Genomic DNA, 15,337 nt, shown 5'->3' with positions numbered 1-15,337 from the left:
ATCATTAGGATTGATTAAGAAAATGTTGTATATATATATGTATATAAGCCTTCAGTGTGAAGATGAAATTAACATATTGAGATAATTTAGTTTTGTCACTATATCATGTGTACTTGCCTGCTTGGCATGGTAGTAACTGTAACTCCAGTACCACATATCCTTTGGGAGTATACCAGGTATGAGGTGATGCTCTGGTACAAAAGGCATGAATCTCTCCCTCTCTAGCTCATCCCGAGAATCGCCTGCCTGAACCCCAAGTTTCTGCATGCATCGCCCAAGCTCCAGATCCTCTGCTCCACCTCCATCAGACCGACACATAGCACTATCATCTACCCCCTTCTCCACCAACAGTTTGACAGCTTTGTGACTAAGAACATACCCAGCCCCTCCACTCATATAGCCCTGAGACACGTAGGGCTTAAATCGCCGTCCATAATACACTGGATTCTCTGACACTTTATCACTGAGAAAATACCGTAGGTTTTCTACTATTAGAAAAGTGTCATCATCAGCTTTCATAAACCAATCAGCATCATCCATATGGTGTTTGTAGATGTATTTAAAAGCCTCTTTTGTCTTAGCCCACAGGTTGTCTCGTCCTTCTTTGACTGGTAGAGCTACAGCAGGCAGGTCCTTCACCTCCTCGGAGCTCATGAAGATCAGTTTATTACAACGTTGACCCCAGGTGGCTTTCACATGTCTTGCTTTGGAATCTATGTTGTTAGGGCCAGTCATCACCCAACACAGAACCCGTACTTTCTTTGCCAACATCTTTGCTTCTTCATTTGATTCCCCTGCAACACAACAAACACCAAAATTTGTTTATTTATGAACATGGCAAGAATAGTATAATATTATCTCCCCTTAGTTTGAAACTTGTTATTAATACCCAAGATCAAAAGTCATTGACAGTGCAATATTGTGAGACCATTGCAAGTGCATAGGTATGCAACATGTATATCTCATCAACTTTTCACTAGGTTCGGCCAGGTAAATAATATGTGTGAATAGTGTCGACTGTCATGGACTTTTACACATATCCCAGGTTGGGCACATGTACACTCTCGTATTTGAGGAATAGTCCTGCATTTGAGTTAAAGTACTAGTCCTACATGCATTTGAGTAATCATTCAGTTTAATACCCAAATGCAGGATTCTGTGAAATGAAAAACTTATAAAGTTGTTTAAAACATTTTTTATTTTTTTTTGAAAAAAAGGGCATCATAATGTTTACATGGCACCGGTACCATCACTAATACAATTCAGCTTTCTACATTATAACTCAAATGGAGACAAATTCATTGTCTAAATTTTTGTAAAAGTTACCAAGGATTTAAAAGTAAGAAGGATTTGTCACTGTCTCTTTACACTACTAAACACCACCCAAGACGCCAATGAACTGAGAATAAAAAACATTTTTCTCAACAAATACCTGTCTTATGGCTAGTGAAAAGAAACAGAAACACCAATGTAAAGCTTAATAAATTTCACTATGCCTAATCCTATAAAAGATTTAGAAGATATGGCGTAAATTTTCATTTAAAATATACATCTCAACTCATGAAATGTCGGCAGCTTCAGAAAGTAAGACAGTTATGGCACCCGAAAGCTACATCAAAGGTTGCACCAATGGATATTAAAGGAAAATCAGTCATCGCCCAACATCGGTCACGGTCAGTGCACAAACATTAAAGTGCTCCTGACATATTCATCCAAAACCCAGATTGACAAATCCTTCTCACTTTAATAAATATGACATTGAAGTTACAAACAAAATCACTCCTATTGCTACTCCAACAATGTTAGAGGTATAGTACGACGAGACACTTTTGAAACATTACGTTGTGTCTAAAGACAGAAAAATAACATCTGAAAAAAAAAAACATCTGACCAGTCAACTCTCGTGTTAAAGGATACCCTATTGCTTATTATGGGGCTAAAAATAGATCACATGTAAAACTCCATCAACCATGACATTTGCACTGAATATCTCTGATGGCTATACACTGTAGTCAATGGAAAGCACATAATCGGTCATTTTAAGACAAAGTGAAACAACACATTTCAATAGTTCATGCACAAAAAATAGTTATAAATCATGTTTTTCTTCAGGGATAATTACAAATTTTCAAGACGAAAGTTAAGTGCCATATGCACTGTTAAAATATGAATACATACTTTTTTTCAAAATTATGTACACAGTGTTATTTTTAGTTCATTTGGTGGAATTTGAGTGCTAGATACATGACGGGGATGGCAGATATGAAGGATTCCACAATCTCTGAGGAGATGATATAGTTTGTGGTAGACAGTTTCAATTACTGATAGTTTGTGGAAAGAAGGAAACATTTTATGATTCTTTCTTAGTTAGAATTGGCTAGAACATGTCCTGGTTTCTAGTGGAGTCAGAATTTGTTGAGGCTGTAAATGCATGTAAACGCATAATCAAAGTACTGAAAGTACTAAATGGCTCGGTCTTGATGATAGGAGGAATATATTTCTAAGCTCAATACTACTGTAGTTTTGCACAAATATAGAATATGTCTGTCCTCTAGAAGACTTATCAATATCACCACGTGATTTTTTAATAAATTGGTCTACTTTTTACAAGTTTTGTAATTATTCTTTTGTAAAACAGCAAGTTGATTGATATACATTGTATCCGAACTTCAATTCAAACCGGATAACTTGTTAGCTCACCATAGACCATGAAATTGTTTGTACACTTTCTTAACTTCAGGATTGTTTTCCAAATTACAACTGAATTTTTCTACAACATTTTTTATTTTCAAATCCCCATACCTCTGATGAGTATACTAAAACTGTCATTACAAGTGAATCAAATATTTTCAGTTTAAGATGCACAGGAAGAGATACATTCCTTTATTTCTTATAAATAGCAAACACCGATTTAATTGTTTGTTCAGCAGGTTTTTTTCCCTTTCTTTAAAAACGCTACCATTAACATTATTTTCTCTATCTAGATATGTAAACAATTCTTATAAATCTAATTCTGTATTCCATAACATCAACTGGTGTTGTTGTACCGTTTTACGTCTTGAGAATATCACAATTTTTATCTTTCTCATATTAAGTTCTAATTTCCATGTTATGCAATATTGTTAAAATTCATGTAACATTTGTTGTAGACCATCATATATTTCTGATATCATAACAGTGTTATTGGCAAATAATATGATAAAAAGTTTGGGATACATTCCAATATCATATACCGTAAAAACTGGTATAATTTGCGCAGGTACTTTTTAGGGCTAAAAATGCTTAAAAAATCTACTATCAGTATATTTTGCGCATCAAAAAATGGGGAAATACAATGTCCAGGGAGTCCCAAAACCGATGTATGAAGGTGACAATTTCAATGCAAAGTATTCCCCGTAAATGCTTGACAACTTGCACAAAAAGTGTTGTATTTAGAAGAAATAACATATGAAAACCGCATTGTGTTTGTTTTCTTTTATTGACCACCGTAACCTGAAACTGAAATATCTAGCAGATGTCCAAAACATCGGCTGTCTGGTCCGCCGTACTCCGTGCACATGTCAATGTTTTGAGATATTACACATGAATAGTAATCAGGAATATTTGAAAAGAGTAGAATATATTTACATTGGCACAATAAGTAATTAGTGTGTTTGAGATCATTAACAATCAACAGTAATCAGCTAGCGGATACGTAGTTTAGCTTGCAACAATCACAGTGTGCATAATTTGTCGAGATTTGTAAGACAAAATATTCTTTTCCACCAGGTAAGATTCGAAGTCATAAAGGTAGATTGAAAATAGGAAGGGAGATAAAATAACCAGATAAATATTTGTAGCGGGATCAGACTGGGTTGATTATCGGTGATCAGGTAGCTCAGTCGGAAGAGCTACATTTTCTTCTCTCTCCTGTTACAGAATTGGCACCCAACTAAATAACCAACGGTTGTGGTGTTTGAAAGGGTCTCGTATGTATTCAAAAAAGGAGGGAGGAGTGTAGCGGGACTGGACTGCGTCGATTATCGATGACCAGGTAGAGCACGGTAGAGCACTCAGCTAGTGTTCGGAGAGTCCCGGGATCAATTCCCGGTCTTGCCGCTACATTTTCTCCTATCCTGTTACATATGGTACCATACTGTGCATGTAGATATTCAAGGTAAATCAACAATGTTCGCTGATCTTGCAGAATTGCCTTACAGTGTTATAATGAATGCAGTAAATGTATGTCTCATTGGTGTGATTGATTTAAAGGCAGTTCATGTGGTGACCGAAAAAAAGGTAAAATCAATACATTGATAGTCAAGGCGGGGAAAACATAAGACGACCTGTGTTATACAAATTAATGTTTAATTGATTTTCATTAAATTGTCTCGAAGGTGATGATTAGTGTGTTATGAACGATAAGCTTAATATGTTTTTGACAAAAAATATAAACAGCTAATGTCATATTGTGTTTCAAATTTAAATAATCTTTTATTTATTCATTTCATTTCAAGCATGTACATGTCATACATGTAGAATATAAACAAATATCAGGTATATGCTTAAATCATATTACAGTTAAATTCACAATAAGGAATTTGAAGATGATGATAGTAATTTTTTCGGATTGAAAATGATTACAATATTAAGTTTCCACAGTTGAAAATTACTTCTTTTTGTTCACACAATTCTTCTCCTAGACTATTTCCAGTTGAAATGATACATGCATGCTGACAATCTGTAAAACATAAGGAAACAATAAATGTGTTAACAGATTAATTACTGAAAAGGCTAATATCATATAATTAAACATTTTAATCATAAATACCAATACCAGCATAGAGGAAATATTATTGAAGTTTAATTCCCGCTGTTCTTCAGTCCTCCTGTTCTAACATGTAAGAGTTTTGTCCTTCATAAATTGATTGTAATATACAGTCTATAGCAGTTGTTATATAATGTGCACAAAGAAGTATAAATACACACGTATGCATGGGTACAGTGGTAAATAAATAAGTTATACAGAAAATCATGGTGCTGATCATGAAAAGCGTAAAGTCTATTTTGTTGAGTAAAAAGTTAAAAAACTAACATTGTTCACACCCTAAGGTGTAATCGCACTAAAAACAGTGATCATGTGGGCTTTTGTGCGATTGCATTTGTAAGACCACAGGTGTTCGTTTCTAATATAAGTATAAGTATAATACTGGGTCAAGGTCTATAACTCGGCCGGCCATATAACACTACCCAATTTCAGAAAAAGTATGATTATTAACAAACCGTATAGGATATGATAATAGGAATACTCTCAATCGACAGCCAGATAATTTATCTTTAATTTGGTATATGATACAATATATATCATGCCGTATAAATGTCACTAGGTATCCAGAAACATCGGAAAACAGCCAGATTTCAACTGGTCGGACACTGTGGTGTCCTCCGATAAACACGCCAGGGCTCTAATGGGTAGCTCAAAAACCACTGCATGTCAACATTTCAGCTTCATAGGAATTAAAGTTTGGTAAAAAACAAACTTACCGGTATGTTAGTGTTTAACTATAAACCATCTATTTGCTCAATACAGCCTTTTGAAATTTCCGATTGAAAAAATGTGTGTCTCTAGCCGTCATGTTGATATGTGTGTAGTACATTTGTTTTCTCGGCGTTGATTGGTCAATTAATTTTCGAGAGCCAATCAACGCCAACAAAACAAATCTACTGCACACATACTTACATGGCTGCTAGAGACATAAATTTTTCAATCGGAAATTTCAAAGGGCTACGTTAGGCAAATGGATGGTATTTATCCATGGATTTACTAACCGGTAAGTTTGTTTTCTACCAAACTTTTATTCTTATGACGCTGAAGTGTTGACATGCAGTGGTTTCCATGCAGTGGTTTTTGAGCTACCCATTAGAGCCCTGGCGTGTTTATCGGAGGACACCACAGTGTCCGACCAGTTGAAATCTGGCTGTTTTCCGATGTTTCTGGATACCTAGTGACATTTATACGGCATGATATATATTGTATCATATACCAAATTAAAGATAAATTATCTGGCTGTCGATTGAGAGTATTCTTATTATCATATCCTATACGGTTGGTTAATAATCATACTTTTTCTGAAATTGGGTAGTGTTATATGGCCGGCCGAGTTATAGACCTTGACCCAGTATTATACTTATACTTGTATTAGAAACGAACACCTGTGGTAAGACTGTGCCAGGTGGTAGAGATTAGTTCCGCTCGAGTGATCACACAATGCAAGTGAGAGTCGGGAATATGTTTATGTAAGTTTTAATTGCTAATCTCTGATGCTTGTTGGTAAAATATAACTCAGGATAATTGCTAAACAATTCACATTTAATTTCTCTACATTTGTTACAGATTGAAACAGCTTCTTAAGTGGCGTTTTACGGAAGAATTATGAAAAAGAAATCGGCATTTTCGTCGATCTAGTAGTCCAAAAAATATCACTTCGAGTTAGATGAACATTCCATACATGATTTATGTCATTCGGCCAAAAAATTTTACTTCGTATTACCCAGTTTAATGAATATGCTGTATGTATATGATCAGAACGTCAAGCTCCTGTGGTGAAAATAACTAAAATGTTTTAAAAGTATGGTTTAGTGGTAATCTCTGAACGTACTTTAGTATATGGATATAATCTGATATTTATACATGTGCTTATAAAATTATCGATAAATATGGATGTGGTAAATATTCATACCTTATTAACTGCCGTTAGTTTTAAGATTACGCCACCTTGGACATCTACAAAATGTTCACCGTCTGTCACGCACTATTTTATCATTAGACCAAGTTTGTCCAAAATTTTGTTAGAGTTGTCTTTCTTCCATTGTAGTTCCGGAGGAAGGCCATGTGCCATAGCCTAACACAGCCGTGATAAATATTTGCTCCGAGACAAATTTGATTCAAATTACAAAATTCATTAAGGTATCAATTTTGATGTTCGAGGTGAAATATTGATTTCATTTTTTCCGTAGCGGGATAACTGTCACTAATAGGGAGTAAACGACTGGGGGGGAACCAGCTTCGGAGCGAAGCATTTTTGGGACGAAACGTCTTCATTCATTGTAAACACCATTTTGGGACCGAAAAGTCTAGATACTTTGTAAACAATTCAGGTGAAAATTTTCAAACAGAAGATCTTTTGGATAGTGTATATAATAAGGATATAAAAGCCGTAATATACTATTCCTATTTCAACGTTACAGATACGCTTATATCGGTAACTTTCATATTCAAAATTTGCTATTTAAAATTCCCGGTAAAATCAAAGTTGTTGAATACACTGCCGCTAGGAGCGCTAGTATCTGCGAGCAATTTCTAAGCCAATCATATTGAGGAAATTGACTGTAAGAGAATTTTGCAACCACGATCACAATGGCGAGGTGACCCTCGCCAAAAAATTGGAAACTTACAAAAAAAGTATAGAAAACTGTGCCCGAGTGATTTTTGGAGGCAGTGATCCACTACGACACATAGGGAGCAATTCGTACCCGGCCGAAAGGTATAGAAGGCCGGGTACGTGTATAGGTGACACCCTTATATCCCTACGGCCTAATAGTCCGAAGGCCCGTTAGTCCGAAGGCCCAATAGTCCGAAGGCCCGTTAGTCCGAAGGCCCGTTAGTCCGAAAATTAGTAAATATTGCAAGTTAGAGAGTTGTTATAATTAACGTATTTTGACGAAAACATTTTTCGGCACTGATGATCTGACAATTTCTATGGACAGCAAGTTGCCATTTCTTCATGAGCAATGCCAGGTCAAAATTACATCAAAATAAAAAAAATAGATAAAAAAAAAATAAAAAAAAATAACATCTTACATTTTATAGGATATCTCACAAGCATGCATACATTCTGTGGATTATCTTACAAACATGCAAGCTTTAAAATGTCCGATTGTTAGCCTTTTGTACACTGTATTGCATTAGGATTAACATTGTTTCATGAATAAATGATGTATATAATCAAATCTTATCGAAAAATGACTTTTATTATACCTGTAAACGTCGTTATTTTGTACAATATATACATGTATTTAAGGACTTATTTTTGCTTCCCCATTCTTTAAATTGTTTATTCTACCCATAATCATGGAAATGGTCCACATAATGATATTTTTTCGGGGATATATTAAACAGGATCACATTGTACATATACAAAATAATACTCTTTAATATCAGATACGTTTATGTATTTCAAGATTATGCTCTTTTTGAAAATACGCTACATTTCGTTGTTTCATATCATTTTCCATATCAATTCTATAGTCACATACATGTAAGTATACCTTAGCAAGTTTACAACAAATCTTTTGCATAGAAAACTGTAATAAACGTTTGTTTCATTTCAAGTACTATTCGCATATAAATCCCAATTGTATTATGTTTTCGGACTATCGGGCCTTCAGACTAACGGGCCTTAGGACTAATGGGCCTTCGGACTGACGGGCCTTCAGACTATTGGGCCGTAGGGATATAAGGCGGTCACCACGTGTATATTCGTTCTAGGTTGTGCCTACTCCCATAACATGAGAGTCGACTGGTCAGCCGTTTTTTTTATCGGACGTTACTTTGCTGACTGTCGACTCTCATTTCCGAAGGCCTATTTCTTTGATGCAGCTTCCGACGTCAGATGAAGGCGGAATGAAAAGTGCAATAATATCATTATTTCTTGCTCTAACAGTGATAACATTGACGTGTACTTACAGTTTATGTATTAATTATTCCATTTATCTAGGAAAACCATAACTTGGGGCCTCATAAAATAGTATTTTAGCAGATTAGATATGATGAATCCCTTCCGTAACATTTTGACCTAGTTTTAAATATGGCGGCTGGTTACTACAAAAAACGGAACGTGAATTCAAGCGGGCAGCATGCAAGTAAAAGTAAAGGCAGATCAAGCGTTTTGGGGACTTTGCAATTCGTTTTTTCTATTTACCGGCCGGATCGCTTTCATCATGAAGTTTTGTCTGGGTCATGAAAGTTTACGTTAGGAGATGTAAATATTTGTTTTAGATGGATTTTACTGCTGATTTTGTCAAAATACTTGTTGATTTATGAAAAAGAGGTAGGTATTTGACATTGATGACGATTTAAATATGATTTTAACGTTTTATATTGTCACAATCCAAACTTTGAAAATGTTACCCTCAGCATCGGGTAAATGGCCTATCGGAAGTTAGAGGTTAGACACGACGTAATGTTCCAAAAGTGTCTCGTCGTGCTATACCTCTAACATTGTTGGAGTAGGTTGTGCCCAACCTGGTAAACACACGACAGGTTAGTTACTCACAGGGCCTCGTTACTATTGATGATATATATAAGATAGGTCACGTCTATTTACATACATTACACAGTATGTAAATAGACGTGACCTATCTAATATATATCATCAATAGTAACGAGGCCCTGTGGGTTACTCGAATGTGATGAGAGTAACATATGTGTTTATCTATGTAAGGTTACTCTCATAACATGTGTGTAACCTGTCATACATTGATGCGAGCAACGTGACGGCTGATATCGGCCATCGTAAATGGCAATGTGAACAGAAATAACCTGTATGACTGTGGAATGCCTGATCAAACCAGGCTACCGATTTATCTGGACCAGTCTCATCATCGTCGAAATGTTGTTCCGGACGACGTGGAATCATATCCTTCACGTACTGTGCACGAGATATTGGTCTATTAAGTGGTGTCCATGATTTTGTTGTCGTAAATAAATAGGTTAGAGAGAAACCAAACACCAAACCAACTGCAAAAAGTACAAGACCTGTCCTGGTCAAACCTTTAAATCCGAGGGCGGCCATGTTGGATGTCCTTTCGGGACTCTCTTATTTTGTCTTGACACACTATAGAAAATAACCGAAAAGCTCGCATGATAACGACTTTATTGGTTTTAATACAAAAAGAGTCAACAATAATATTACGCGGGAAAATTTAAAAAAAATCATTTTATTTGAACAAACATATTTCTGGTGGAACTGTAAGACCTACATTGATTAGATAGTCAGGATATATTCAGTGTGGTTAGGTTAACCGAAAACTCATTGTGTTACATATTCAGAGTGAAGACCAAAAAGTCACTCAGAGTGTAAAATTAAATTCAGCGTGTCAGATTATTCTCAGTGTGGAAATCGTAAACTGAGAGTGTAAGATTAAATTCATCATGTCAGATGATTTTCAGTGTGAAAATATTACAATCAGAGTGTAAGATTATATTCAGCGTTTCAAATTGTTAGGTTAAATCAATGATCTATAAGTGAGAAGGATTCGTCACTGTCGATTTACATTACTAAACATCACGCGAGACGCCTATGAACCGGGAATAAATGTCTTATCGTTTATTAAATTTAACAAAAGCTCCTGCGTTGTACTTCCCCCAAACCCAGTGTGACTTATCCTTCTCACATACGTCCTTGGTTAAAGAGACAATTCACTCAGGCTAATTCTTTTACATAACCAAGAAGCAAAATATGGCATAAATGATAAAATTTCTTATGAAACATATAAAATATTGACAAATTCAACGTCATTGTTTAGTATTTTAATCTATACCGTTGTAATTATAAATAGTTGATCAATACGATTCAGCAGGTAAAATATGTTCGCTGTATCTATACCCGAGCCAACGTCACGCACGTTTAACAAATGAACTGCATAACCACTGAGGAGGTGATAAAATGATTTTTTTAGACGAGCCAATTCACCTAATAAGGTAAACACACTATTGTCAGAGCGATTTGAGCAGTTTTAGACAAAAATTGCATTACTCTACGAGCAAGGGACAGGGTTCGGCATACAAGAAGTTCGACCACAATGTGTAATGGCGGACAGCGAGCGAGTTTGAACACTCCACACGCATTTCACCACCATGGGCTTTTCTGGCATATCACAGTAAAACCGACTGATCTAATTTCCATTAGAACTGCGTTTTTTCCGATATATGTACAAATTTTAATGTTCTCTAAGACTGAATTGTCCCTTTAAACTCAGAGTGTCTGATCAAGGACGTCTAAATCCTTGGCCAGATTAATATTATATTCATCGTGTTCCGGTAAATCAGTGTCAATCAAACACAGTTTCTTAATTGCATTGAGCGGGGTCACCCTACCCCGGGGACCTCAGGACCTCGGGTCAGTCCTACCTAACCACGGGGGGCATCACACCTCATGTGCCACTGCCCAGCTGAGCTGTCAAGATCTACATGCAGTACTAAACATCAATATTAAGCTATAAAATCGTTGAAAATCGTGCTTTTCAGCAAAAACAAAAATTAAAGTTTTTCAGTTGTGCTAAATATTGGAACAAATACTTAACTATAGGTCACTGTGACCTACGTTTTAATATTTTCACCAGTTTTCTGAACTGAACTTCACGAACCCAATATTTGCATGCAAAAACTTAAACAAATATCTCTATTCTAAAATTTAGTTAATTTGGACTTAAACAGTGGAAATGTGAATGTCCACCCTTTGACCATTGGCACCTAAAATTACCATGAGCCCAGAAAAATAGGATATTCTGAATAGCAAACAGTTTGCAGCTGACCCTAAGGTATCTTCATGCAAACTATTTTGCTGCCGTAAAACGGCCCAAAGTGATACCACTATTTTCGTGTTTTCTTCAAACAAGGACGTATATGAGAGATCTCACTTATAAATCCTTGGTAATATATATATATATCAATTGTATATTTTACATGATGTAATTTGCACTTATATATATATGGACCGTAAGGTCAACGGAATAAAATGAATTGAATTGAATATTTATGTATACATATAACATAAGCTAGAATAAATGTAGCTTCACGCATTGTACTACACATATTCGAGGAATAAAGACACGAATCAACGAACATGTACACTGCATCCCTGAGCCGATTTCGTGTACAGTACAGACATGTATTATTATATATCGAATTTGTTTTATTATTAACTCTGTGTTAATCAAATTTTTTAACTGAAATATTGTTTAAGTTTACAATAGAAAAGTAGTAACCAAAGTTTGAATATGTTTATCAAATATGACAACAATGTAACGACTAAAATCAAATGAATGGTGTTTTACCACATTTGCTAAATACACATTAAAGCGAAATTAATGAAATCAGACTGATAATAAAACTTAATGAAAAAAAATAATAATAAAAAAGTTTGAAAATATGACTGAATTATTCATTTATTTGTTTAATTAATTTATTCATTAAATTTGTAATATATGACCAGTACAAGTAGGTAGCTACTTAAAATAATTAATTTTCAACACTCTTGCTGCTTTTGTCTTGAGCAATAGTATACGAAATAATCTAGATTCCAGACTACATATAGCTACCAGCAAGGATATCATACGTCCTTGCTACCAGACACCACAGGTGAGAATCACAGGTAGCCTTCTGTACTACCCATTAATTTGTACCTGTATGGGTGTTTTGGTGTCGATCAGCTATCTGGTTGTAGTGCAATACTAGTTTACCTGTGTTTAAATGTAGTGCACTATGTACACTGTAGTTTAAATGTAGTGCACTACTAGCCAGTACACTAGGTGTAAAGGTTAGCTTACACTCAACTGTACATCAGAAAACAAAACTCCAGGTCTTTCTTTGCAAATTTTACTAAAAAAGAAGCTCCACATGTACAGGTTAATGGTGATCAATTATACGACCTTTCTAAAAATCACTGTCGTTGGAGAAGATCTCTGTACAGATTTATTTAAACAACGATAACAAAAATAACGATTTAGATGCTGTTTCCGATTAATTACAATGTATAGATGCTCTAACAAATATCGACGAGATTAGTTTTGCTAATATGGATATGAAATGTGGTAAATCACACGGACCTGGCGGTTTACTGAATGTCTACTTTGTTTGATAATTATAAACTGGTATTTTCTCCACTAACTGGGCATCTACTGTCATTATTCCTGTTCTTAAGAAGAGAATCTGTAATGGACCAAATAATGAAATAAGTTTGATAATTAGTCTTTGTAAGCTTTTACTTCCAAAATTACATGTAACAAGCAAATTCGTGGAATTTCCATCCCCCGCTTTCAGGACGTAATGATGTTAGGTTTAACCTTGGTTGAAACATGAAAAAATATACTGAAGTCTTATTCGGAAGTAAGGCATTTAACTTTGTTATCAAGTTTGAAGAAAATCGTTTAATATTTATTACAGTTATTGTACGGAAGTGGCAAATATTGTCATTTTTTATGAAATCAAAGGGCCATAACTCTGCTAATTAAGATCTGCCAAAAGTGGCGATCGAACTTGGCTAGGCCCTTAAGGCATTTGACTTTGCTAAGTTTTAACAATATTAGTTTTAACATTTGTTAGTTATTACACAGAAACTGCATAAAAATGACGTTTATAGGAAATCAAAGGGCCATAACTCTGATAAATAACATCGTCTGAAAGAGTTGATCGAACCCGGCAAGGCACTTAAGGCATTCAACCTCGTTACCAAGTTTGAAGAAAATCGGTTCATATTTATTACAATTATTGTACGGAAGTGGCAGAAACTGACTTTTTTTATTTAAACAAAGGACAATAACTCCGCTAAATAAGGTCCGTTGAAAGTCGCGATCGAACTTGGCAGAGTCCTTAAGGCATTTAACCTTGTTACTAAGTTTGAAGAAAAGCGGTTTACATTTGTTACACTTATTGCACAGAAATGGAAGAAAATTACGTTTTTAGTATTTCAAAGGGCACTCGCGATCAAACTTGACCGATCCCTTAAGGCATTTAACCATTTCAGTAAGTTTGAAGAAAATCGGTTTACATTTGTTACAGTTATTGCACGGAAATGGCAGAAAATGACGTTTTAAGTAACTCAAAGGGCCATAACTCTGCTAAATAAGGTCCATCGACAGTCGCGATCGAAGTGGGGATAAAAACGAATGTTGGATGTTGTACAAAGTATTTCGATACAAAACTATCACAAGAATATTAGAAGGAATTCACTATGAACGTGTTAAAAAACTATGGTACGATTTATGTATGTTAACGCGAATTTTAAAGGGTGGCATGCTAACCATGATATGGCGTCTAATGCCAAATATGGCACGCCAGAATTGGTTTTCCATCACTTTATATTCGGCGCATAAGTATTTATTTGATATATCGTTATAGTATTATATATTAACCAGTCGTCCCACTCCCATTGTGATGAGCGCTAAGCAGGAGCAGATACTGCCACTGTTATAGACTATATTTTTCTTTTTGGCCTGAAGGTAGGGCGTTAGAATAGGAGATTTCAGAAAAGATGGCGATGACGTCACACAAAGGTACATCCGGGCGCTCAAAGGTACAACTCTGTATATCTGTACACATTAACATGGTGGGAACACAGCCGCTTCGATTTTTGTTTACATTTTATTGTAATAAATAGTACGACCATCCGAGAATTGTTACTTTATCTTAATTTCAAAAGGTGTAAATAAAAATATGTAACAATAATATACAGATATAAATATATGGTATTCATATATTTTACGATGTTTATACTCCATTTTCGGCCGCCACGAGGAAAAACACGATCGCCATTATGTGTAAACATTGACAGAATATTGCAAATATCAGCTTGAAATTACAAATTAAATTCCAAGTTCCGCAAATATAGTACTGAAATTTTAATAAGCGATCACTGTTTTCTTAGTCTTACTTTGTAAAACACCTTAAGATGTGTGATTGTCACCAAATTAAAGTTTGCTTTCGTAGATCACCCCAAGCGCACGGCAGCCATTACGTACAGTACTGCCGAGATCTCGAATTTCGCCCTTTTTTAGAGTCACAAAATTACGTATTCTAGATAATTTGTTCGTCAGAAATTTTGGATTTTAGCTCATGACATACAAATGAGTCAGTTTATAGTTACTTTTTATCGTATTTTTAAACAAACTTTTAGTATTTTAGGATTTTCGAAGCCGTGCGCAATGTGTCCTGGTCGGCATTTACAGTATTACGATCTGTATTCATAAATCTAAATGTAGTCTATCTAACATGCATTCAAATTATTTTAAAGTAATATCACTTCAATTTGAGACTTCACTAGCAGTCCATGGAATAAAAGCGACTGACATTAAAAAAATAAACTCTACAGCATTAAAACTGAACGATTTCACCATTTTAATTTTCGAGATCTCGGCAGCCATACGTTTACGTAAACATGTACATTGCGAAGATCTGCATATAAGTGTAACACAGTGGTTTATAGCATTCCTTTAAAGGAAGATATACACGGAAAAGAACGAAATATATATCTTTTACAAGTACTTATTGAGATATGTGTTGGTAATTACGTATTTATAT

The 15,337-nt window shown here is 35.1% G+C and overlaps 1 protein-coding gene across 1 annotated transcript in view; it reads right to left on the bottom strand.

Annotated features, from left to right (window-relative positions):
- LOC138316571 (glycoprotein-N-acetylgalactosamine 3-beta-galactosyltransferase 1-like) overlaps window positions 1-15,337 on the bottom strand; it is a 28,816-nt gene that overhangs the window by 5,731 nt on the left and 7,748 nt on the right. Inside the window, exons 2-3 of the mRNA XM_069258251.1 lie at window positions 9,581-9,856; window positions 118-794 (exon numbers count right to left, since the gene is read on the bottom strand). Coding sequence (XP_069114352.1) covers window positions 118-794; window positions 9,581-9,856 — 953 coding nt within the window. The remainder of the gene's footprint in view (window positions 1-117; window positions 795-9,580; window positions 9,857-15,337) is intronic.

This window comes from Argopecten irradians, chromosome 2 (assembly GCF_041381155.1).
Source record: "Argopecten irradians isolate NY chromosome 2, Ai_NY, whole genome shotgun sequence".
Taxonomy (NCBI): Eukaryota; Metazoa; Mollusca; class Bivalvia; order Pectinida; family Pectinidae; genus Argopecten; species Argopecten irradians.
This window is presented reverse-complemented; position numbering and strand designations above follow the sequence as displayed.